The sequence below is a fragment of the Pristiophorus japonicus genome, chromosome 6 (assembly GCF_044704955.1).
Source record: "Pristiophorus japonicus isolate sPriJap1 chromosome 6, sPriJap1.hap1, whole genome shotgun sequence".
In the NCBI taxonomy this organism is placed as follows: domain Eukaryota; kingdom Metazoa; phylum Chordata; class Chondrichthyes; family Pristiophoridae; genus Pristiophorus; species Pristiophorus japonicus.
The window spans coordinates 115838760-115863223 of NC_091982.1; the positions used below are offsets into that span (position 1 = coordinate 115838760).

The following is a 24464-nucleotide window of genomic DNA, read 5'->3' on the forward strand; positions in this document are numbered from 1 at the left end:
TCTAGAAAACAATGAAGATGAAAGGGAGACCAAGGAACATGAAGTAGAGCCTGGCATTCCAACCAGACGTATTTCCTAATGGCAAACTAATAGTGATATTGAGGCCTTGCGTCATGCACATCTTAATATTAATCCCTGGCTTCCCGGACAGCAATATGAGCGGCTGGTGTGGTGTCTTCATCTTCATCTTCATCCTCCTCTGCCTCCCTCTCCTCCTCCTCGGATTTGTCCGCAGATGATTTGCACTTAACGCCTTGTTCCTCCCGCAGGTTCAAACCTTGAGGTGCGTAATGTTGTGCAGGACGCACCACAACCATTCTTGCTGGTGTGTACTGGAGGGTGCCTACAGATCTACCCAGGCACCTGAAGCGCATCTTGAGCATGCTGATGGCTTGTTCGATCGCACATCTGGTGGTCATATAGCTATTGTTTTACTGTTCTTGGGCTTGATTGGTTGGATTCCTCAAGGGTGTCATCAGCTCAGTTTGAAGGGGGTATCCTTTGTCTTCTAGCAGCCACCCCTTCATTTTGCTTGCATATCCAAAGAGCTTAGATTGTCTCAGGTTGAAAAGTTTATGATAGACACCATGAATCTTGTGCACACCTACAGAAATATCTTTTGCTTGTTGCACACCAGCTGCACATTGATGGAGTGGAATCGCTTGCCGTTGAAGAATACTCCTGGCTGCTCTGCGGGTGTGTGGATTACCACATGTCTGCAGACACCCTGCACCTGTTGGAAGCCAGCCAGAACGAGCACCCGCTCATTCGGTTGGTTTCATCGCAGGCAAAGTGGACATAATTGCCGGTCAGGAAAACAAGCCAGAAGTCTCTGGGAGAACCTGGATATGTTTCTGGCAGGGCCCGGGAAGGATCTGGAGGCAAGAAGTTGAGGGCAGTGGTGAGTTTGACAGCCTCATTAATGTCCAACAGGGAGCAGCTCTTCTTCTTGGAGGCTGTAGTTGTCTGCCGCTACCTGATGTGACAACTGTTGTTCCAGCATATCTAGGAAGCTCAGCCTCTGCCTGTAGACCCTGTATTGTGGGCAGTGCTTCCTATGAGCTGTACCCCTTTGCTGGTCCCCTCTCTGACGACCACCTGCAGGTGTCTCCACATTGGGCCTTTGCTGCTGCTGGTGGTCATTTTGCTCCTCGTACAAGGTCAATCTAAGGCAGCCATGGTGCCACCCTTACTGATGTTGTAAGTCTCAATGCCTCCAAATTTCACAACTTAGCCTCACAACACAAGTACTCGCAACAAATGCTTTCCTAGTGGGAGGTTTGAAAGCAGCTGAGTAATTATTGATGTCTGTATCCGTGACTTTTAATTAGCCCTATGAATTGCCATACAATCTTATAGAATCATAGGATCAAAGAATAGTGCAGCACAGAAGGAGACCTTCTCGTATCTTGTATCTTCTCGCTCTCCTTTAAATGACAACTTTCAGGGAGCCCAGGAAACCTGTGCATGTGCTATTAGATTTAAATGCTGGTCAAAATCTCATTAAAATTACCTCATTTAAATATAAGCAGAAACCTAGCTCTCCGGAAGGGATTGCACCCAGAGTTGAACCCAGAATTTGGAGCCGGCTTCCAGACGCGCTGCCATTTCCGCTGATTTTAACAACCCTCCCGAAACCCAACCTACATGCTCTTTTCTATTAGAATTACCTCCAACCCCATCTCCATTGTTATCTCGTGTTGCTTGGCTCAAGGCTTGGGAAACCGTTAGTTGTCTGTTCCTGCCTTTTTGTGGAATGTGTTGAAGTCAGCAGAGCCTGAGACAGAATGATTGATGTGCGGGCCGACAAAGGGAGGGAGCAGGGCTCAAGGTTCAGCAGAATGATGGGCGATTGTAATGTGTATATAAGTCCGGACCTTATGCTGAGATGTTACAACGTTCTCAGAGCGAGACTAGACCGCTCAAGTGTTATCACAGGGCCTTTTGACAGTGCACCTCGGAACTGTGTCAATGTTAAGCTTTGCCAGGTTGCATCCGAGCGTCTTTAGTCTGTTATAATTGTACTCTTGTATTTTAACATCTTTACTACATATAGTGTAAGTTCTTAATAAAACCTTTCTACTTTGGAACAAAGCACCCTCTGGTTTCTTTCCATAAGGGACCAAACCTTTTCTTTGCTCACTTTGAAATTTTGTTTATTATGGTCTGTATTTTTCATTACTGCGTTTAGGTTATCAGTGGTTTCTGCCTTTTAAGGAATAAGTGCTGGAATTCTGACCGTTCTTCATACCAGTCAGCACTACAGTCACCAAACACTTCACAATTATATTGCTCAAACTCTGAGGCCTCTTGTGAAGAGAGAGGCAAAATACTCCCTTATTGATCGTCCCATTAAAAACCTGCCACATGATGAGACATTTTATTCTGCAGCAGATTCAGAGAACTTCCCACTTCCCTGGGCAGACGGGGTTTGTAAATTTACACATTTACCTGAATATAATGAATTAAATTGTCAATTATTTATCTTGTTTCTCAGTCCTCTTGTATCTCAGATGTATTTTGTAGGTGGGAGTGGAATTTTAAAAATTGCCATTTGAACAGTTAAAAACCAGCTCCAAAGGCCAGATTTTCATCTCCTGGAAGAAGAGGATTAAAACAGGAATTCTGATCTCTGTTATACCCAATTAAATCTCTTCATTGAACACACAATCCATCGCTCATTAGATTAGCAAATACTGTTGATGATATTAGTGAATGAACATTGAATGTATTGAGATCACATTCTTCTTTCTGGTGTTTTAATGGAGACATTAACTGTTAATTTTAAAGGGTTAACACCTCCACTATTAGAGCAGATAGAGGCATCTCATCTGAACTTGTTAATCGTCTGTCTGCTAATATTACTGACAGTAATTTCTCTTTGCTCGTGTTAAGGACACCTTCAGTGCTAATAGTGCAGTGACACTGCACATCCTGTGTGACTGTGACCACACATAAACCCCACAGGTGCAGCTGAACTGACCTCAGTCTGTTAATTTGCATTGGGTATGAGACCACTTGGAACTGACAGTCTCAATACAGGTTGAGTCTCCCTTATCCGGAACCCTCGGGACCTGGCCTGTCCTGGATAAGGGATTTTGCGGATGAGGGGTGGTCATGTTAAATTGGATGGTACAGATAATGAGCAAGGGAATATCGGGACTGGCTGGCTTGGGGCTGGGAGTGCAGCAGAAAGATCATGGGGGGGGGCGGCGGGGGATGGGGGGGTGGTGGATCACAGGGTCAGGCCAGCGATTGTGGGAGTCGGCAGCGAAGAAGGACTTCAATTTGTTCATGTCGGAGTTCTGCGCATGCGTCACCTGGTGGCCGGGAATGGTTCTGGATGAGGGGTGCTTCTGGATAAGGGAGTTCTGGACAAGGGTGGTTCAACCTGTATAACTAAATATTCAAAATATTATTTAAAAGTGTAAAATAAACTCAGGAACCAGTGGATTATCTTCAAGTTTCTGTCATTAGAACAGATTCTCCCATTTTTGAGCAAACACATGCAGATTTCTGCATTGCCTGATTGGTGCAGGTGCACTTGGTGCTGACCCCTTTAAAATGCAGTTTTTGTCAAACCTGTAGATGCAAAATAATTGCACTTTGGTACTGCATGCTCAGAAACTATTGCAAATAACCTGCAATATTAATGTTTAGTCTGGAAATTGACTAATTAACAACAGAAATACTCTGGGATGCTGGGTGTCAGCAGACCATGAGTAAACAGAGCTAAACTGCTTTTAAACAGCGTAAGGGACTGGCTTCTGAGTGTAGAAGTATCATTGCCTGGTGTGGAGCTGAATCATCCTTAACAAGAATCCCGGAGCAGTACAAAGTTCGAAGACTTCTGGACAACAGTGTCCTCAAGGTTTGCATCCAACCCCTGAGCAAGTAGAAGATTCGTTCATCATTGTCCTGAAATGGACCAGAAAGAATTGTCTTTATCTGGGTTCCCACAGAATATCCACCAAACACACCCTCCCCAGGACACAGTGAGTATTTTATCAAAACATGACAGTAAACTCATGTAAAACCCTGAGAGGTGCTGATGATTTGGGGATTTTGGTTGTTGTGAATTGTAGAGGCTCTCTGTGGGGTTCGGCATATTTCCAAACTACCAACCGATCGCTGCTAAATGGAGAACACAGTGTTTCTATAGTGGGTGAAAACGTAACTTTTTGCTTGCGTTCTAGTCTGACAAAGTCTAACTTCTGAGTCGACCATTTTCTGTCTTTCCCCAGGCTGCCCGCTATGAACATGTGGGTAAAAGTGACGAGAATGTGGAGAGAGGCAACTGGTCCTCGAAAACTGACTACTTGCTCTCAATGATCGGCAGTGCTGTGGGTCTGGGCAATGTCTGGCGATTCCCTTACCTGGCTTACAGAAATGGAGGAGGTATTGTAGTAAAATCCATAATATAGGGGAGAGAAAGGCAGAAATAAAGAGATAAGCACATGGTGTGGGACTGGAGTCATGTGTAGGTCAGACCAGGTAGGGGTGGAAGTGAACTTTTCAGCTCCACATTAGTGACCCAGTTGGGTTTTTACAACACTCCATCACCTGTTATTGGCATTTTTAGTTCCAGCCCACAGGTTCCCAGATTTATTAAATTCAGTTTGATGGGATTTGAACTGGTGAACTGTACGCTCCTAGTCCAGTACCAGAACCACTGCACTTAAAGAGTGTTTTCATGATTTCCTTACCTTACAGTAGAACCAGAGGCCACAGCCTTCAATTGAGAAGTTTAAATAAAAAATGAATTCATGGAAACATCGACCTCGATATTAACCCTCCCACGATGGATGGCAAAAGGTCGGGCGGTTTGCGGTTAAACCGTCAAATGCAGGAAAAACGCACCTAACCTTTTTTACGGTGGCAAATATCGGGCTGTCCAAATGTCCTGCTGTGGAGAGGTGGGGCACATCATTAGCATATTAAAATTGGGCTCCTACAGTGCAATAAGGAGCCTGATTTTAAATGAACTGCTGCTGCATGTGCTTCCATTTCCCAGGGATCAGGAAATCCTGCAACAAAAAGGAGGCGGGAGCTGTCAGGTCTACAATGTAAGTGCCTTCCTCACCACTCCTTGTGGGCCAGGAGTATCAGGAGTTCTACCCCTAACCTTCAAGGAAGCCTTCAGCATCCCCTCTGCCCATCGAAGCCCCTCTCTCCCTCCTCCCAATCAGTGACATCTCTCACTCCAGCCCTGATGGCCTCTCTCCCTCCAGCCATGATGTCCTCTCTCTCCCCCCAGCCGCGATGGCCAACCTTTCCCCTTTCCAGTTGCCATGAGCACCCCAAGGGTTGAACATAGAAACATAGAAACATAGAAAATAGGTGCAGGAGTAGGCCATTCGGCCCTTCGAGCCTGCACCACCATTCAATAAGATCATGGCTGATCATTCACCTTTCCTGCTTTCTCTCCATACCACTTGATCCCTTTAGCCATAAGAGCCATATCTAACTCCCTCTTGAATATATCCAATGAACCGGCATCACCAACTCTCTGCCGTAGGGAATTCCACAGATTAACAACTCTCTGAGTGAAGAAGTTTCTCCTCATCTCAGTCCTATATGGCTTACCCCTTATCCTTAGACTATGTCCCCTGGTTCTGGACTTCCACAACATCGGAAACATTCTTCCTGCATCTATCCTGTCCAGTTCCGTCAGAATTTTATATGTTTCTATGAGATCCCCTCTCATCCTTCTAAACTCCAGTGAACACAGGCCCAGTCGATCCAGTCTCTCCTCATATGTCAGTCCTGCCATCCCGGGAATCAGTCTGGTGAACATTCGCTGCACTCCCTCAATAGCAAGAACGTCCTTCCTCAGATTAGGAGACCAAAGCTGAATACAATATTCCAGGTGAGGCCTCACTAAGGCCCTGTGCAACTGCAGTAAGACCTCCCTGCTCCCATACTCAAATCCCCTAGCTATGAAGGCTAACATACCATTCGCCTTCTTCACTGCCTGCTGAACCTGCATGCCAATTTTCAATTTCTGATGTACCATGACACCCAGGTCTCGCTGCACCTCCCCTTTTACTAATCTGTCCTCATTCAGATAATATTCTGCCTTCGTGTTTTTGCCACTAAAGTGGATAACCTCACATTAATTCACATTATATTGCATCTGCCACATGTTTGCCCACTCACCTAACCTGTCCAAGTAACCCTGCAGCCTTTTAGCGTCCTCCTCACAGCTCACACCGCCACCCAGCTTAGTGTAATCTGCAAACTTTGAGATATTACACTCAATTCCCTCATCCAAATCATGAATGTATAATGTAAATAGCTGGGGTCCCAGCACTGAGCCCTGCGGCACCCCACTAGTCACTGCCTGCCATTCTGAAAAGGACCCGTTTATCCCGACTCTCTGCTTCCTGTCTGCCAAACAGTTCTCTATCCACGTCAGTATATTACCCCCAATACCATGTGCTTTAATTTTGCACACCAATCTCTTGTGCGAGACCTTGTCAAAAGCCTTTTGAGAGTCCAAATACACCACATCCACTGGTTCTCCCTTATCCACTCTACATAGGCTCAATACACTGGCACAGCAGTTGTCCACTGACATAATGTTGTTCTCTCTCAGGGTAGCATCATATGGAGTCCCAGGACTCAGCTGTCATAGGACAAAGGCTCTTAGTCCATGAGTGCAGCCAATAACCTTTCGTGGCACTGGTCCTCAGGAGACTCCCAGGAGACGCTCTGGAATAGTTCACAGGAAGGATTGTCTAGACATCCAGGGGAAGCACGGTGATCAGAGGCGGTCTGAGCTATCAGATGAGTCCTCATAGTCACTCATTAAAGAAATGTTAATGTATGAATGGGACCTGTTGATTAATTACCTCCTTAGTTTTGAGAGATTGTAAGGTTTTAATGCCCCATTAATATTGAGCCTATGTAGAGTGGATAAGGGAGAACCAGTGGATGTGGTGTATTTGGACTTTCAAAAGGCTTTTGACAAGGTCCCGCACAAGAGATTGGTGTGCAAAATTAAAGAACATGATATTGGGGGTAATGTACTGACGTGGATAGAGAACTGTTTGGCAGACAGGAAGCAGAGAGTCGGGATAAACGGGTCCTTTTCAGAATGGCAGGCAGTGACTAGTGGAGTGCCGCAGGGCTCAGTGCTGGGACCCCAGCTATTTACAATATACATTCATGATTTGGATGAGGGAATTGAGTGTAATATCTCTAAGTTTGCAGATGACACTAAGCTGGGTGGCAGTGTGAGCTGTGAGGAGGACGCTAAAAGGCTGCAGGGTGACTTGGACAGGTTAGGTGAGTGGGCAAACGTGTGGCAGATGCAGTATAATGTGAATAAATGTGAGGTTATCCACTTTAGTGGCAAAAACACAAAGGCAGAATATTATCTGAATGATGACAGATTAGTAAAAGGGGAGGTGCAGCGAGACCTGGGTGTCATGGTACATCAGTCATTGAAAATTGGCATGCAGGTTCAGCAGGCGGTGAAGAAGGCAAATGGCATGTTAGCCTTCATAGCTAGGGGATTTGAGTATGGGAGCAGGGAGGTCTTACTTGATTATTGTTTCAACAAAATAGTTGTAAGGAATTGTCATGCTGCTGCCTTGGTGTCTCACCAAAAGGTATGAATTCTCCAGCTTTCCTAAAGAGAACATCCATTACCTGGTGAATATGGGCCTGGACTGAATCCCTGGCTAATGTCACACAGATCCCCATTTGCAGCATGGAAGGAGCTTGTGGCATAAAAGTTGAGAGTCCTGGGGCTAGATTTTCCCCTATTTCTGCATGCATAACGCCCACTTAGCATCCATTTTACCGCTGAAATGACATATAATAGTCAGATATTACCCATTTAGCCACAAAATGGAAACCGATGGGCATTTTTCAGACACTTATTGCCGAGCGTTACTTTCCCCATGTGCGTAATGCTGGGAAAAAATAATACCGTCCGCCCACTTTTTTGGGGCGGAATCATCAGACTGGGCGAAATCAACGCCCATAATACTGCCCAGCATTACTTTCCGCATGTAATTAATGGCGAGATTCAATAATACCGCCTGCCCAACTTTTTTTGTCGTAAAGATCACATTTGCCGAAACTAAAGCACAGGAGATCGCCCAGCATCACTTTCACCACCTCACACACATCTCGCCCACAATATCGCTCGTCCAAAAAAACGCCCGGAAAAAGTGGAACTGGTCTGAATTAAAGCCAGCAGTGTGGGTGCCATTTTTAAAATCAGAGGGCGCTTCATTCAAAAGGCTGCTTCAACTTCGGGGAATTTGGATTGACTCTGGAGTTCTTCTCAGGTGAAGTGACCATCTCAACAGACGTATTTTCAGACTCTGGACTATTGGGTTTTACTGTAGGTGTATTTTAGTGAGGAAATTATTGCTTCTGATCAATCGCTATTATACTTTCATTGCAATGGGGCCAACCATTTCTCAGCCTACATTGATTAATACACAGATGCTGCAGAGTGCAGATGGCTCAATGTGTGATGCACATCATTATGTGCCCAATTTAAGATGTGCAAGAATGAGGAGGAGGTTCAGAGCATGTATACCCCACACTCACAGGGAAAAGAGGTCTTACCTCCACATGTCCGAGCACACCTGCCTTCGGAGACTGCACTTCCACAAGGTGGTGATCAATGAAATATGTGAGCTCATCAGGCCACATATGCAGCCTGCCATCAGGACATCAGTGTTGCTCGAGATCAAGGTCACTGCAGCATTGTCTTTCTACTCGTCCTGTTCCTTTTGGGTCTCCGCAGTCGAGATTTCCCCTCTGTCTCTGCATTAGACGGGTCACGGAGGCCCTGTACACGTGAAGGATGGACTTTAGCAGCTTCCCCATGACCACGGAGGCTCAGACTGACAGGGCTGGAGCATTCTACTGCATTGCTAAGTTCCCCAGGGTGCAGGGAGCAATACAGTGCACTCGCATCGCCAGGTGGGCACTTTCTCAGGACCCAGAGCTTTTTCGTAACAGTAAAGGATTTCACTCCCTGAAGGTCCAACTAGTTGTCGACCACAACCAGATCATAATGACAGTGAATGCCAAATGTCCGGGCAGCTTCGATGAGGCTTACATCCTGCGTGAGAGCGCTGTCTCTGACATGTTTAAGAGTCAGCCACAAGGACAATGCTGGATGCTTGGTGATAACTGATATGGCCTAGCCACCTGTCTGATGACCCTCCTGTGTGACACCCACACCGAGGCCGAGAAGCGATACAACCAGAGCCACAGAGACACATGCAATGTGGTCCAGAAATCAATAACTGTGCCCAAGCAGTGCTTCAGATGTCTGGACCACTCAGGAGGGGAGCGACAATAGAACCCTGAGCAAGTAGGTAAATTCGTGGTCGTGTGCTCCATGCTGCACAACCTGGCTATCAGGAGGGGCCAAGAATTGTCAGAAGGGACTGATGCTCCACCTCAGGAGAGAGAGGAAGAGGAGGACGAGGGGCTGGACGCTGACCTAGGGCCAGACAATCAGGCTGGCTATGCAACCATATCCACGCCTCCCTCCAGACCGCAGGAAAGGGCCCGTGGTGGCTACATAGCTGCAACACTCTTACGTGAGGAGCTGATATCTGAACGATTTGCCTGAAAGAACGTTGCTGTGAGTGACAATGCTGACACACTGGTGTGTGTGTGCAGCTCAGACATCAATGGTGGCCATCACCTTGTTGCCAGTTAAAGTTTAAGTTGATTGAAGTTAAGTTTTATTTAATCATTTCATATTAAAGAATCACCAGTGTGTAATGGTCCAGCTATCTGAGACAATGCGCAACAAGGTTATGTTCAATAAAAAAATTTTTATACCAACGTTGGTCTTAAATCATAAGTATCACGAGCAAAAACACCCCACCCCTGCCCACACCCGACTTTTTCCACCATTAACATCAATCAAATGGTCGCCGTATTATAGGAAGGATGTGATTGCACTAGAGAGGGTGCAGAGGAAATTTATTAGGATGCTGCCTGGAATGGAGAATCTTAGTTATGAAGACAGATTGGATAGGCTGGGTTTTTTCTCATTGGAACAGAGGAGGTTGAGAGGAGACCTCATTGAGGTGTACAAAATATTGAGGGGCCTGGACATAGTGGATAGTAAGGGCCTATTTCCATTGGTGCAAGGATCTATTACGAGGGGGCATAGAATTAAAGGTGATTGGTGGAAGGTTTAGAGGGGATTTGAGGGGGAGGCTTCTTTACGTAGAGAGTTGTGGGGATATGGAACTCACTGCCTGGAAGAGTGGTGGGTGCAGAAACCCTCACCATTTTTAAGAGATGGTTGAATGGGCACTTAAAGTGCCGTAACCTGCAGGGTTAAGGACGCAGAGCAGGTAATTGAGATTAGACTGGATGACCTTTTATTGGACGGCGCAGATATAATGATAATACTGCAGGGAATCGAATACGGCCAGGGTGATCTCCTGGACTTGTTTTGATCGCCTGGATGGGTCGGAGAGAAATTTTCCCACATTTTCTCTCCATAAATTGGCCTGGGTTTTTATCTGGTTTTTGCCTTTCCCAGGAGATCACATGGCTCCGGTTGGGGTGGAGTGTAGAATGTTTCACTATAAGGGGTGTCGCAGTTGTGTGAGGTGGACTGGTTGGGCTGGGTGCTCGCTGCCTTTCTATCATTGTTCATAGGTTTATATGTCACCTTTAGGGCTGCAGACCAAGGGCCTTGCAGCTCTTTGTCAGCCGGCGTGGACACGATGGGCCGAAATGACCTCCTTCTGCGCTGTAAATGTCTATGTTTCTATGTCCAGCAACACAGAATACAAGTGCAAAGCAGGAGGGTGGCCCCTCCCCCCATACATTACAACAAATTGCAAACACCCAGATGGAGATATAACCTGCGGACATGCGCCTCACTTTCCTTCCTCCTTCCCCTTCTTCTCCCCACCTCTACCCCTTCCCTTCCTCACTCCATGCCGCCTGACCGAAGAGCTCCTCAGGTGGTGCCTCATTGGGGGGGGATGAAGGCAGATGCAGTGGTTGCATGGGTACGGGAGCAGGGGGTGCCGAGGCGGCAACATTCTCTGATGCAGAAGCAGGATCTTGGTCCTGCCTCTCATCTGTTGTTCGCAGTGGTGGTGCGGAATCTAGGGGTGGAGTGCTGCGCTCCGGGACCACTGGGAGGCCTGTGCCAGCAGTGTTCCTGGCTATCGCTTCCAGGGCTCCGCCATCCGCAGAACATAATCATGGTGGCCAGCTGTTGGGATATTCCACCCAATGCATTGAGATGCTGGTCACCAATGTCTACAGTCTTCCTGGATAACTGTACCATCTCTCCGCTCTCATGCCGCGCTCATGGACCAGACCCGCTGTGTCCATGAAACCTCCGTGGGGTCGGCGCCGTCCTGGGGACAAATGGGGTGCCCTGTGGCGAGATGCTTGGGGCCGGTACCTCTAGAGTGGAGGCGGGAATGACCGGACGAGCACTAGATGGCCTTGGGGTGGAATGGCTTCTGGAACGTGCGATGAAGGTTCCTTGAAGTCTGCACTCTCATCCGTAGAGAACAGACCCAGCGGATTGACGGGCGAGAATCAGAGCTCCTCAGCAGATGTAGGATTGTCCGGCGAGTCCAGCCCCGCACCCCCACCTTCTGGCCCACCGTCTTGCCTGGGGCTGCGCTGATGGCTGAGCTGCAAAGCACAAATGAGGTTATTAGAGGCGAAGGGGGCGCTACAGTCACAAGGTGCGTCCAGCGCTACACACAGCGTATGCACGACAAAAGCACCACTGCTATCAAGATCATCGCAGACATCACATTTCATGACCATCAACACATTGTGCATTGCAATGTTTTTCATTAGGCCAGCATTATTTCTAGGACATTTTTAGAAATCACCTATCATATATGATTGTTTGGATATGTGTAGGTGTGGCATCTGTTGACTTTGCATCACACAATGGTGTAAACTTTACTCACGTGGCATCACTTCAGGGTCTGCAGATGCGTCCGTGGCTGCCTGGGTGTGGTTCCCCACGAGTGCGAGCACTCGCTTCTCCATCTCAGTGATGTTGCTGGGGACTGGTGGCCCTCCACCTGTTCACCTCTGCTCGGATCCCATCGTCGAGATCTTACATAAGAACAATAACATAAGAACACAAGAAATAGGAACAGGAGTAGGCCATACGGCCCCTCGAGCCTGCTCCGCCATTCGATAAGATCATGACTGATCTGATCATAGACTTAGCTGAACTTCCCCGCCTGCTCCCCATAACCCCTTATTCCCTTATTATTTAAGAAACTATCTATTTCTGTCTTAAATTTATTCAATGTCCCAGCATCCACAGCTCTCTGAGGCAGCGAATTCCACAGATTTACAATCCTCTGGGAGAAGAAATTTCTCCTCATCTCTGTTTTAAATGGGCTCTCCATTGTTCTAAGATCGTGCCTTCGAGTTCTAGTTTCCCCCAACAGTGGAAACATCCTCTCTGTAAAGTCCTGTCCCCTCAGTACAGATTCACATGATGCATGTAGTGAAGTCAAGGTCACTCTGGACCTGCACCTTTATTTCACAGCTCTGGAATGCTGCATTTGCCTGAGACCAGTCCTTATATAGCTGTCTCTTGCAAGTGCACCCTTGGTGGTAAGGTATGCTGGTGGTTACAGGTCATATCTTATTATAGTCATGTATAGCATATTAGGATACAGTTATATATAATAATGTAAGATACATGATATCACCCTCCCCCAAGGTCTTATTGTCTTTATAGGTTCAGTCTCTCAGGTGGTCTACACTCTCGCGTGGAGCGTCTGAGTTGTGGTTCAGTTGTTTGCCTTGGTGTCTGTTTTTCTTTGGGTGTGGTTGCTGGTATCTTGCCTGGGCTGTCTGTTTCGATTGGTGTGATTGTTGTTGACTCACCTGGGCTGTCTGTTGGGATTGCCCTTTCCTCAGGTTGTTCCCTCTGTCTGTCCAGCAGGTGTGGTGCGAGTTCCACATTGTAGTCTGCCTCTGGTTCCGCAGTGTTGTTGGTAAATCTGCTTTTGACTTGGTCCAAATGCCTCCGGCAGGTTTTGCCATTGTCCATTTGTACTACCAGTAGCCTGTTTCCTTCCTTGCCCGCTACGGTCCCTGCAAGCCATTTGGGACCCCTGCCATAGTTTAGTACAAACACTTTGTACACTATCTCATTCCATCTCCCCCTCGAATTTCTGTCATGGTACTCAGTCAGCTTACGGCGCTTTGCCTCAACGATTTCGTGCATGTCTGGGAGGATTAATGAGAGCCTTGTTTTTAAAGTCCTTTTCATCAACAGTTGCACGGGAGGGATCCCAGTCAATGAGTGCGGATGAGATCTGTATGCCAGCAGCAGTCGCGACAGGCAACCCTGCAGCGGGGGACCATGGATTTTAAGCATGCCTTGTTTAATGATTTGTACTGCTCTCTCCGCCTGGCCGTTGGAGGCCGGCTTGAACAGTGCCGTCTTGACAGGATTTATGCCGTGGTCAATTATAAAGTCTTAGAATTCTGCGCTGGTGAAGCACGGGCCATTGTCACTGACCAATATGTCAGGGATTCCGTGCGTTGCAAACATGGTTGCAAGGCTCTCCACAGTGGTGGAGGCTGTGCTCGAGTTTAAAATGGTGCATTCGATCCACTTTGAAAATGCATCTAAAACTACAAGGAACATTTTGCCCATGAATGGGCCCACATAGTCTACGTGCACCCGCGACCACGGTTTGGTAGGCCAGGGCCAGGGGCTCAGTGGAGCCTCCCTGGGGGCATTGCTGAGTTGGGCAGAAATGGTACACCTTCGGACGCAGAGCTCCAAGTCCGCGTCAATACCAGGCCACCAGACGTGGGATCTGGCTATGGCCTTCATGAGAACGATCCCCAGGTGCTCGCGGTGGAGCTCCCGGACAAATGCCTCTCTGCCTCGCAGAGGCATGACTACTCGGCTGCCCCACATCAGGCAGTCTGCTTGTAGTGATAGCTCATGCATGCGCCTGTGAAAGGGTTTTAATTCCTTGGGGCAGGCATCGCGAGCCTCTGCCCACTCACCAGTTAGGACACATCTTTTTACTAAGGATAACGTGGGGTCGCTGGCCGTCCAGGCTCTGATTTGGCGAGCCGTCATGGGCGAACCTGTGAACTCAAAGGAATTGATTGCCATGACTATCTCACAGTCCTGTTCGTCAGACCCTTCCGTGGTCACCAGGGATAGCCTGCTGAGCGCATCGGCAAGTTGTCTGTGCCTGGTCTGTGCCTTATGGTATAGTCGTAGGACGCCAGCATGAGTGCCCACTGTTGAATTCGCGCCGAGGCATTGGTGTTTATTGCCTTGCTCTCGGATAGGAGGGACGTGAGGGGCTTGTGGTCGGTTTCTAACGTGAACTTGGCCCCGAAAAGGTATTGGTGCATCTTTTTGACACCGTACATGCACGCGAGCTCCTCCTTCGCTGCCATTCCGTACCCGCGCTCCGCCTGCGAAAGTGACCTGGAGGCATAAGCTATGGGTTGTAATTTGCCCGCACTATTGACATGTTGCAAAATGCACCCGACCCCATATGCTGACACATCGCATGTGAGAACTAGCTTTTTACCTGGGTCAAAGAAAGTCAAAACACTGTTGGAACACAGAAGGTTGCGTGCCTTATTGAAGGCGCGTTCCTGGGCGTCCCCCCCAAAACCAATCGCACCCCTTCCTGAGTAGCATGTGGAGAGGCTCCAGCAGCGTGCTTAAGTTCTGCATAAAGTTCCCAAAGTAATTGAGTCGCCCGAGAAAGGCGCGCAGTTCTGAGACATTCTGGGGCCTGGGTGCCAGGCGAATTGCTTCTGTTTTGGACTCTGTTGGGCGGATTCCATTAGCGGCAATCCTTCTGCCCAAAAATTTAACCTCGGGTGCGAGAAACAGGCACTTGTATTTCTTGACTCGTAGGCCTACCCGATCCAACCGCTTTAGTACTTCCTCCAAATTACGGAGATGGGAGTCGGTGTCCCTGCCTGTGATAAGTATGTCGTCTTGAAATACAACTGTCCCCGGGATGGACTTGAGCAGACTCTCCATGTTGCGCTGGAATATGGCAGCTGCCGACCTGATGCCGAATGGACATCGATTGTACATGAAAAGGCCTCAATGTGTGTTGATGGTGGTGAGTAGCTTGGATTCCTCGGTCAATTCTTGCATCATATACGCAGATGTGAGGTCTAATTTTGAGAAAAGTTTACCTCCAGCCAATGTGGCAAATAAGTCCTCCGCTCTGGGCAGCGGGTACTGGTCCTGTGGGGAGACTCTGTTTATGGTAGATTTGTAGTCCCCACAGATTCGTACGGATCCATCAGGCTTCATGACTGAGACGATGGGACTTGCCCAGTCGCTAAATTCCACAGGTGATATAATGCCTTCCCGCAGAAGCCTGTCTAGTTCGTGTTCAATCTTTTCCCTCATCACATAGGGTACAGCTCTGGCCTTGAGATGGACCGGTCTAGCATCCTGTGTGATGTAGAGTTTGACTTTGGCCCCTTTGAAAGTGCCCACACCTGGCTGAAAGAGATGTTCAAATCGCTTTATAACTGTTGAGCAGGAGGTCCGTTCCTCTAATGACATGGCATGGACATCATCCCATTTCCAGTTTAGTTTTGCCAGCCAGCTTCTCCCCAGCAGTGCTGGGGTGTCTCCGGGGACAATCCACAGGGGAAGTCAGTTCACTGTCCCTTTGTGTGTGACAGAGAGCATGGCGCTGCCGAGGACTGGTACGATTTCTTTGGTATAGGTCCTTAGTTTGGTGTCGACCTTTGTGCGTTTTGGTCTCTCTCTTTTATGCGGCCACAGTTGTTCAAATTGTTGAGCGCCCATGAGAGATTGACTCGCTCCCGTATCCAGCTCCATGTTGACAAATATCCCGTTGAGTAGGACCCTCATCATTATAGGAGGCGTCCTGTCGTAGGAGCAGCGGCCATTGATCGTGTTGACCCGCTGTACATTGGTGTACCGGGTACTGTCCCCACCATCTTATGGTTCGCTTTCCGACCCATCCGATTGGTACACCAGCCAAACTGCCGTTTATTTGCACATGCGGGCCAAATGCCCTGTATTTTCGCAATTTCTGCAATCAGCCTGCTGAAATTGACATCCCCTTGATGAGTGCCCACCCCCACACCTCCAGCATAGACCTGTTCCATTGTTCAAAGTATTCCCAAAGAATGAGCTGCGTCTGGCTGATCGCTCTTGAGCTTCTTTCAGTTTGTAGTTAATTGCTCTCATTGTGGATTGATGAGGTGTGAACGGCCGTTCCTGTGACCCTTGATGGCTTCTGTTGCCACTGCTTGCTGTCGAAAGCCTGTTCTGCCGGTTTTGTCTGTGTGTTGGGGTATCAGCTTTTCTAATGCTGTGAACTTCTTGTTCCGATATTTCGTTAGTTGTCATACCTGCATTGTAAATTAACCTCGTTTCTTCTTCCCCTTCCAAGAATGTCTGTGCAACCAGTGCTGCTGCCTCTAAGGTCAGGTTCTTGGTCTCTATGAGCTTTTGGAATATGCCTGCGTGGCCTATTCCTTCAATGAAAAAGTCTCTCAGCATTTCTCTCCTTAGTTCATCGGAGAACTCACATAAACTAGCCAACCTCCGAAGTTCCGCCACGAAGTCGGGTATGCTCTGGCCCACACACTGTCTGTAGTTGTAGAACCTGTGTCTGGCCATGTGTAGGCTGCTCGCTGGCTTCAGGTGGTCTCTTACCAGTGTGCTCAATTCTTCAAACGACTTGCTTGCTAGTTTCTCGGGTGCCAACAGATCCTTCATTAAAGCGTATGTTTTCGAGCCACGGCTGGTCAAGAGATGGGCTCTTCTCTTGTCTGCCTTATCGTCGCCTAACCAGTGTTCGGTTACAAGGCTTTGCTGGAGCCTTTCTATAAAGTCCTCCCAATTGTCTCCTGCATTGTACTTTTCATCTGATCCATTGTTCGCCATTCTGTGGATTCTATAATCCCATAACTCGTCGCCACTGTAAAGTCCTGTCCCCTCAGTACAGATTCACACGATGCATGTAGTGAAGTCAAGGTCACTCTGGACCTGCACCTTTATTTCACAGCTCTGGAATGTTGTACTTGCCTGAGACCTGTCCTTATATACATGTCTCTTGCAAGTGCACCCCTGGTGGTAAGGTATGCTGGTGGTTAAAGGTCATATCTTATTATAGTCATGTATAGCATGTTAGGATACAGTTATATATAATAATGTAAGATACATGACACTCTCTGCACCCACCTTGTCAAGCCCCCTCATAATCTTATACGTCTCGATAAGATCACCTCTCATTCTTCTGAATTCCAATGAGTAGAGGCCCAACCTACTCAACCTTTCCTCATAAGTCAACCCCCTCATCCCCGGAATCAACCTAGTGAACCTTCTCTGAACTGCCTCCAAAACAAGTATATCCTTTCGTAAACATGGAAACCAAAACTGCATGCAGTATTCCAAGTGTAAAAGGTGACAGGACGACATGGCATGAGATCATTGCGTGATATCATTGCTAGATACTGTCACAGAGATTGATACAACACATAACCGACAGATGTAATCATGATGATTATGATCATTATCATTCTTTACCTAAAGACGTGCACCGTGACCGGAAGCTTTGACTACAACATTCCCGGTAAAGTGAAAGACCTCGTATCTGCTGATAGTCACTCATGACTGTTACAAATCAAATTATATAAATACATGATATAAATACTTACTCTTGCGAATCCCACAAGGTCGTTCCATCATTTGCGGCATTTGTTACCCTCATGCACCTCGTTGGTCGCCGACGAGGCCATCTTTGCTATCTGGGCCCATTTCTTCTGATAGGTTTTTGGGATGGGCTTCCCACGCCCTCCCTGGGTCAAATCACCGCAGCATAACTTGCCCTCCTGCAGGAGGGAGGCATTTGCCTCGTCCGAGAACCTCCTCACTCTTTTACGCCCTCCAAAGTGCTCCTCTCCCAGCTCACTGCGCTAGCCAGCATCAGTCTCCACAGCATGCTGTGATGCCTCTTCTTCTCCTTCCATTATAGGCCAAATTTGGGCAAATATATGGCTGGTAACAGCCAATTTTTGTTTCCCTATTTGCTCTAAAGCTCTAAACTCTCCCTCCTTCCTCCCAAAGCAGCTACACCACACCCACACACTCTTTCAATCTCTCTTAGTTCCCTCTCTCGCTGTCTCCTTTTGTGCGCATGTCATGATGACCCTTGACCGCCTGAATCACGGGAATCGAGTAATGCCATGCTGTTGCTAAGGAAGGCGACACTTTACGGCGAAGGTCAGAGAGATTTATTGCTATCGCCCATTTCATATCGCTCGCGGTGACGCCCAATTTCACAAATGGAGACTAGGGGCTTTGAGAATGGGCGACAAGTCAGTGATCTGTAGACCCATTTTTATCACCCTCATCGGAAATACCGCCCATTTTTGGGCGATCTGCACAAAAGTGTAAAATCTAGCCTCTGGTCACTTTGACAACCATTGGCACTGAATTCCTGGTCTGAGTCCAGAGGTTGGCAGAGTTCATCCAAGGCTTTCTTAGTGAATCAATATCTCCAGAGACTAATTTTATTTTTCACATGCCCTCATATCACCTCTGGGCCTATAGAACTGTACAGATGAATATTGGGTCTTCTCCTATGGTGTCACATTATCCTTTGGTCACATTTGGAATTCTTCCTCTCATTCCATAAAAAGGGCACAAACAGGCATCCCATTGGAAACCCAGGGTGCAAGGTTATATCCTGAATTGCCAGTGGGTTCAGCAGAGAATCCCTCACTAAACCTCCACAATTCCCTGGGGAAAATAGAATAAGTTAGTAAATGCTGCGACATCAGTCAAACTTCTCCCGGTTCAGAGCTCTCTTCCGTCCAGCTTTTTCCAGGACCAGCTGATCCTGGTTAGCCACAATGCCTGCTTTATAAGTTGCTTGTTAGACAGGGTGCAATGTGATGGTAATGATGAGAATCTGGACTCATGACCACATCCTGTCGTTACCGTTCAGTTTCCTTATGAACCCTGTAAAAGGGGCAGAAAGCACTGGCCTGGACTTCCACCGGCAATCTTATTGGGGCAAAACAGGTGTAAAACTGATGAGAATAGGTCCCCCCCTGAAATCAACTCCAGGGAAAGGTCCAACACGGACATTGTGGCTTGATCTAAAAATAGTGAAGAAATTCAGGGCTATGACTGATTCTCCATTTCCTGGTGAAACATCAATGCAAGAAGTTTCTGCTGGGAGCACAGATTGTATTTTCACCTTTATAATGAATTACATGTAAACTACTTGTCTGTGCTGAAATAGAGCATTTGTTTTGTGCCAGGTGCCATTTGAGACTCTGAGTGCAAGGAAGTGGGGTGTTGGGTGCAATGCAATAGGATAAGAGCCTGAATGTTTATTGTGACTGTTTTTGTTTTATATTCAGATGCTGAGTAAACTTGCAATCTGCAGTCGCACTGTTCTGTCAATGACAACATTTAGTTCCTGTGTTAATATGAAATGGTCTCTCTGGATGTTTAGCACCCACCCCCAAACCTGCATCAATAAACCTGGTGACTCTAACATCAATACAATCTTTTACAGTTTACTTTACTATATTTTCCAGGTGCATTCCTTATTCCCTACACACTCATGCTGGCACTCGCTGGGATACCAATGTTTTTCTTGGAATCTTCCTTTGGTCAGTTTGCCAGCCTCGGCCCTGTTGCAGTGTGGAAAGCCATGCCAATACTACAAGGTTTGTGTTTATTCAGCAACACAAGCTCAGCAACAGTTTAAACATGTTAATACACTGGTTATATTTTGCTTATCAGATGGTGGTTTAAGCCAGCCTTGCTGAAATATTATTTGTAATCTTATCTGTCGTACACTTTACAAAGACAGATACAGACAGTGAAATGTTTTCTTTCCTCGTTCCAGACTTAGTCAGATGTTAATTCTTCTCCAAATCATTGCGATGCTCTTCTAAAGGATCACTATGTACCTAGTGGGACCGCTGGAGAGGTCAGCACGAGGGCACCAGTATATTTTAGTAGTCATTGACTATGCTACGTGATATCACAAGGTGATTGAACTGAGGAGCACAACCTCTAAAACCTTAGTCGGTGCATTAGTGAAGATGTTCTCCAGGGTAGTGATCCCAAAGGAGATCTTAATGAATCACGGGACTCTCCTTGTGTTCAATTTGATGAAATACCTTTGTACCCTTGTGATATCTTCACAGAGCACCTCACACACAGCTCCTAACATGGCAGGCAGCTCTCTCGGAAGCCTCCGGAATCTGCCTGGTTCTGTTTATTATTAACTCTGCAGTTGCAGTACACAATACGTCCACATCCACAGTGTGGAGCTACAAACATTACAAGCTTACAGACATTACACTTCTCCCTCCTTAATGAAGAAGTTATTATAACAAACATCATATATAACTTTCATGTTTATACATAACACAGGATATAAACTGATATATTTTTTTCCATATATACAAATTTAACTTTACCACTTGTTTTCTGTTTCGAAGAGGATACCTTCGCTCTTGAACAGAACCTTCCAAACATGGTGTCAAATCTAAACTCATTTGAGGTTCATCCTGAGGAACGTTTTCCTTCACGGAATTTCCTTGATTTTCATTTGAACTCACTCTAACTTTAGGCTGTTTGTTTTTCTGACTTGGACTCAGACTTTCATTCTGATTCTCTCCTGGATTTGTTTCCAGTACATTGAATTTAGGATTTGCTACTGGTGTATCAAAACTATCTGATGAGTCAGAAATAATTGAATCATTCCCACCTTCAACTCCTTCCATGTCTGTAGGTAAAATATGATCAATATGAACAAACCTAACCTGTCCATTATCAAACATCTTAACCAAATATGTGCGAGGACCACATATCTTCACCACTCTTCCTGGTAACCACTTTAACCATTTATGATGATGATTCTTCACTCTCACCTTCTGGTTTAATTTCACACTTCTCTCTTTTACTCTACCTCTATCATGATTCTCTTTCTGTCTTAATTGTGTCTCTTCTATGGACTGTGCCAAATTTGGTTTGAACAACGAGAATCTGGTTCATGGCTGTCGTTTGAGAAACAACTCTGCTGGAGTTCTACCTGTAGTTGGTATGAGGAGTATTTCGATATGTAATCAAAAAATTAGCCAATTTGTGATCAAATGACAACTGTCGTTTCCTTGGATTTGGATTTAACATTTGTTTTATGAGGGCACGTTTTACAATTTGTACAGTGCGCTCTGCTGCACCATTCGAAGCAGGATGGTATGGTGGAACCTTGGTATCTTTCACACCATTTTTGCTCGTGAATTGTGCAAATTCTTCTGAATGAAATTGTGGTCCATTATCCAAAACAATTTCTTCAGGGAGGCCAAATGAAAAAAATAATTTTCGCAAAATGTCCAATGTTTTACTTGTTATTTTCCACATTGGAAGCACCTCAACCCACTTCGAATGACTATCAATCACAATGAACAATTGTTGTCCTTCTAACTCAGCAAAATCAATATGTCGCCTTTGCCACACCCTGGGAGGCCATTTCCATGGCTGTAATGGTACTGGTGGTGGTTGCTTGCTTACCGATTGACATGTCGTACACTGACTCACGATGTACTTTATATCTTTATCAAGACCTGGCCACCATAAATAACTGCGTGCAAAGCTCTTGGTCAAACACATTCCCAGGTGCTGGTCATGGAGGCCTCCTAATAATTTGGACCTGAATTTATTTGGTATAACCACTACTGCACCCCACATGGTACAATCTTTATCGACTGGTAATTAATTCCTATGAATGAAGAATGGATGTGTATCTTTGTCTGTTACCTGGTTTGGCCATCCATTTGCAATATACTCATACACCTTTGACATCACTGGGTCACATTTGGTTGCTGTACCAATCTCTTCAGCTGTGACTGGCAGTTCATCAATGTATGAAAAATAAAACACTTCTTCCCTATCGGGTGTAACTTGTAATGGGGAAGGCAATCTAGACATTGCATCAGCATTACTGTGATCAGCTGATCATCTGTATTCAATATCATATGTGTATGCTGACAAAATCAAAGCCCATCTCTGCGTTCAGGCTGCAGCTAATGTTGGAACTGGGGACTTTGGATGGAGGATTGCTGTTAGGGGATTAAGGTCCATAACAATGGTAAACTTACGACCATACAAGTATTTGTGAAACTTCTTGACCCCAAAAATTAATGCCAAAGCTTCCCTTTCAATTTGCGCATAATTACTCTCACTGGCTCTGAGAGTCCGTGAAGAAAAAGCAATTGGTCTCTCCTCCCCACTACGTGATACATGAGAGATCACTGCCCCAACTCCATATGGAGAGGCATCACATGCTAGCTTAATCTCCTTAGATATGTCATAGTGAACTAACATGGTGCTCTCTATCAATTTGCTTTTACACTCCTTGAATGCTGTATCGCATTTTTTTGACCACTTCCAATGGACCTGTTTTTTCAATAGTTCATGTAGTGGATGTAATACTGTAGCCAAATTTGGTAGGAACTTCCCATAATAGTTCAAAAGACCCAAGAATGAACGAAGTTCAGTGACATTCCTGGGAGTGAATGCATTTCTAATTGCATCCAATTTTTCCTTGGTTGGATGTAAACCATCTTTGTCTAGTCTGTACCCTGAGTACTCCACTGAGTTTTTAAATAACTCACACTTATGAGCAGACACTCGTACTCTGTGCTTCTCTAGCTGTTTGAGGACTTCATTCAATATGTTATCATGAATTTTCCTATCTGGTGCTGAAATTAATATGTTATCCAAATAACAAGGCAAAGAACAAAAAGGGCCATTGTACTCAAAATTCTAAAAGGACAGAGGGTGTTAAAAAAACAAGCCTAAAGGCTTTGTGTCTTAATGCAAGGAGTATCCGCAATAAGGTGGATGAATTAACTGTGCAAATAGACGTTAACAAATATGATGTGATTGGGATTACGGAGACGTGGCTCCAGGATGATCAGGGCTGGGAACTCAACATCCAGGGGTATTCAACATTCAGGAAGGATAGAATAAAAGGAAAAGGAGGTGGGGTAGCATTGCTGGTTAAGGAGGAGATTAAGGCAATAGTTAGGAAGGACATTAGCTTGGATGATGTGGAATCTATATGGGTAGAGCTGCAGAACACCAAAGGGCAAAAAACGTTAGTGGGAGTTATGGACAGACCTCCAAACAGTAGTAGTGATGTTGGGGAGGGCATCAAACAGGAAATTAGGGGTGCGTGCAATAAAGGTGCAGCAGTTATAATGGATGACTTTAATATGCACATAGATTGGGTTAACCAAACTGGAAGCAATACGGTGGAGGAGGATTTTCTGGAGTGCATAAGGGATGGTTTTTTAGACCAATATGTCGAGGAACCAACTAGGGGGGAGGCCATCTTAGACTGGGTGTTATGTAATGAGAGAGGATTAATTAGCAATCTCGTTGTGCGAGGCCCCTTGGGGAAGAGTGACCATAATATGGTGGAATTCTGCATTGGGATGGAGAATGAAACAGTTAATTCAGAGACCATGGTCCAGAACTTAAAGAAGGCTAACTTTGAAGGTATGAGGCGTGAATTGGCTGGGATGGATTGGCGAATGATACTTAAGGGGTTGACTGTGGATGGGCAATGGCAGACATTTAGAGACCGCATGGATGAACTACAACAATTGTACATTCCTGTCTGGCATAAAAATAAAAAAGGGAAGGTGGCTCAACCGTGGCTATCAAGGGAAATCAGGGATAGTATTAAAGCCAAGGAAGTGGCATACAAATTGGCCAGAAATAGCAGCGAACCTGGGGACTGGGAGAAATTTAGAACTCAGCAGAGGAGGACAAAGGGTTTGATTCGGGCAGGGAAAATGGAGTATGAGAAGAAGCTTGCAGGGAACATTAAGACGGATTGCAAAAGTTTCTATAGATATGTAAAGAGAAAAAGGTTAGTAAAGACAAACGTAGGTCCCCTGCAGTCAGAATCAGGGGAAGTCATAACGGGGAACAAAGAAATGGCGGACCAATTGAACAAGTACTTTGGTTCGGTATTCACGAAGGAGGACACGAACAACCTTCCGGTTATAAAAGGGGTCGGGGGGTCTAGTAAGGAGGAGGAACTGAGGGAAATCCTTATTAGCCGGGAAATTGTGTTGGGGAAATTGATGGGATTGAAGGCCGATAAATCCCCAGGGCCTGATGGACTGCATCCCAGAGTACTTAAGGAGGTGGCCTTGGAAATAGTGGATGCATTGACAGTCACTTTCCAACATTCCATTGACTCTGGATCAGTTCCTATGGAGTGGAGGGTAGCCAATGTAACCCCACTTTTTAAAAAAGGAGGGAGAGAGAAAACAGGGAATTATAGACCGGTCAGCCTGACATCGGTAGTGGGTAAAATGATGGAATCAATTATTAAGGATGTCATAGCAGTGCATTTGGAAAGAGGTGACATGAT

At 46.2% G+C, this 24464-nt stretch overlaps 1 protein-coding gene across 2 annotated transcripts in view; it reads left to right on the forward strand.

The window, feature by feature from the left end:
• The first annotated feature begins 3923 nt into the window (after positions 1-3923).
• LOC139265221 (sodium- and chloride-dependent neutral and basic amino acid transporter B(0+)-like) overlaps positions 3924-24464 on the forward strand; it is a 115115-nt gene continuing 94574 nt past the window's right edge. Inside the window, exons 1-3 of one of the 2 annotated variants that reach the window (XM_070882146.1) lie at positions 3924-4023; positions 4240-4398; positions 19600-19731. In XM_070882146.1, the coding sequence (XP_070738247.1) occupies positions 3924-4023; positions 4240-4398; positions 19600-19731 (391 nt within the window). The remainder of the gene's footprint in view (positions 4024-4239; positions 4399-19599; positions 19732-24464) is intronic. The other variant, XM_070882147.1, reaches the window with a different exon arrangement.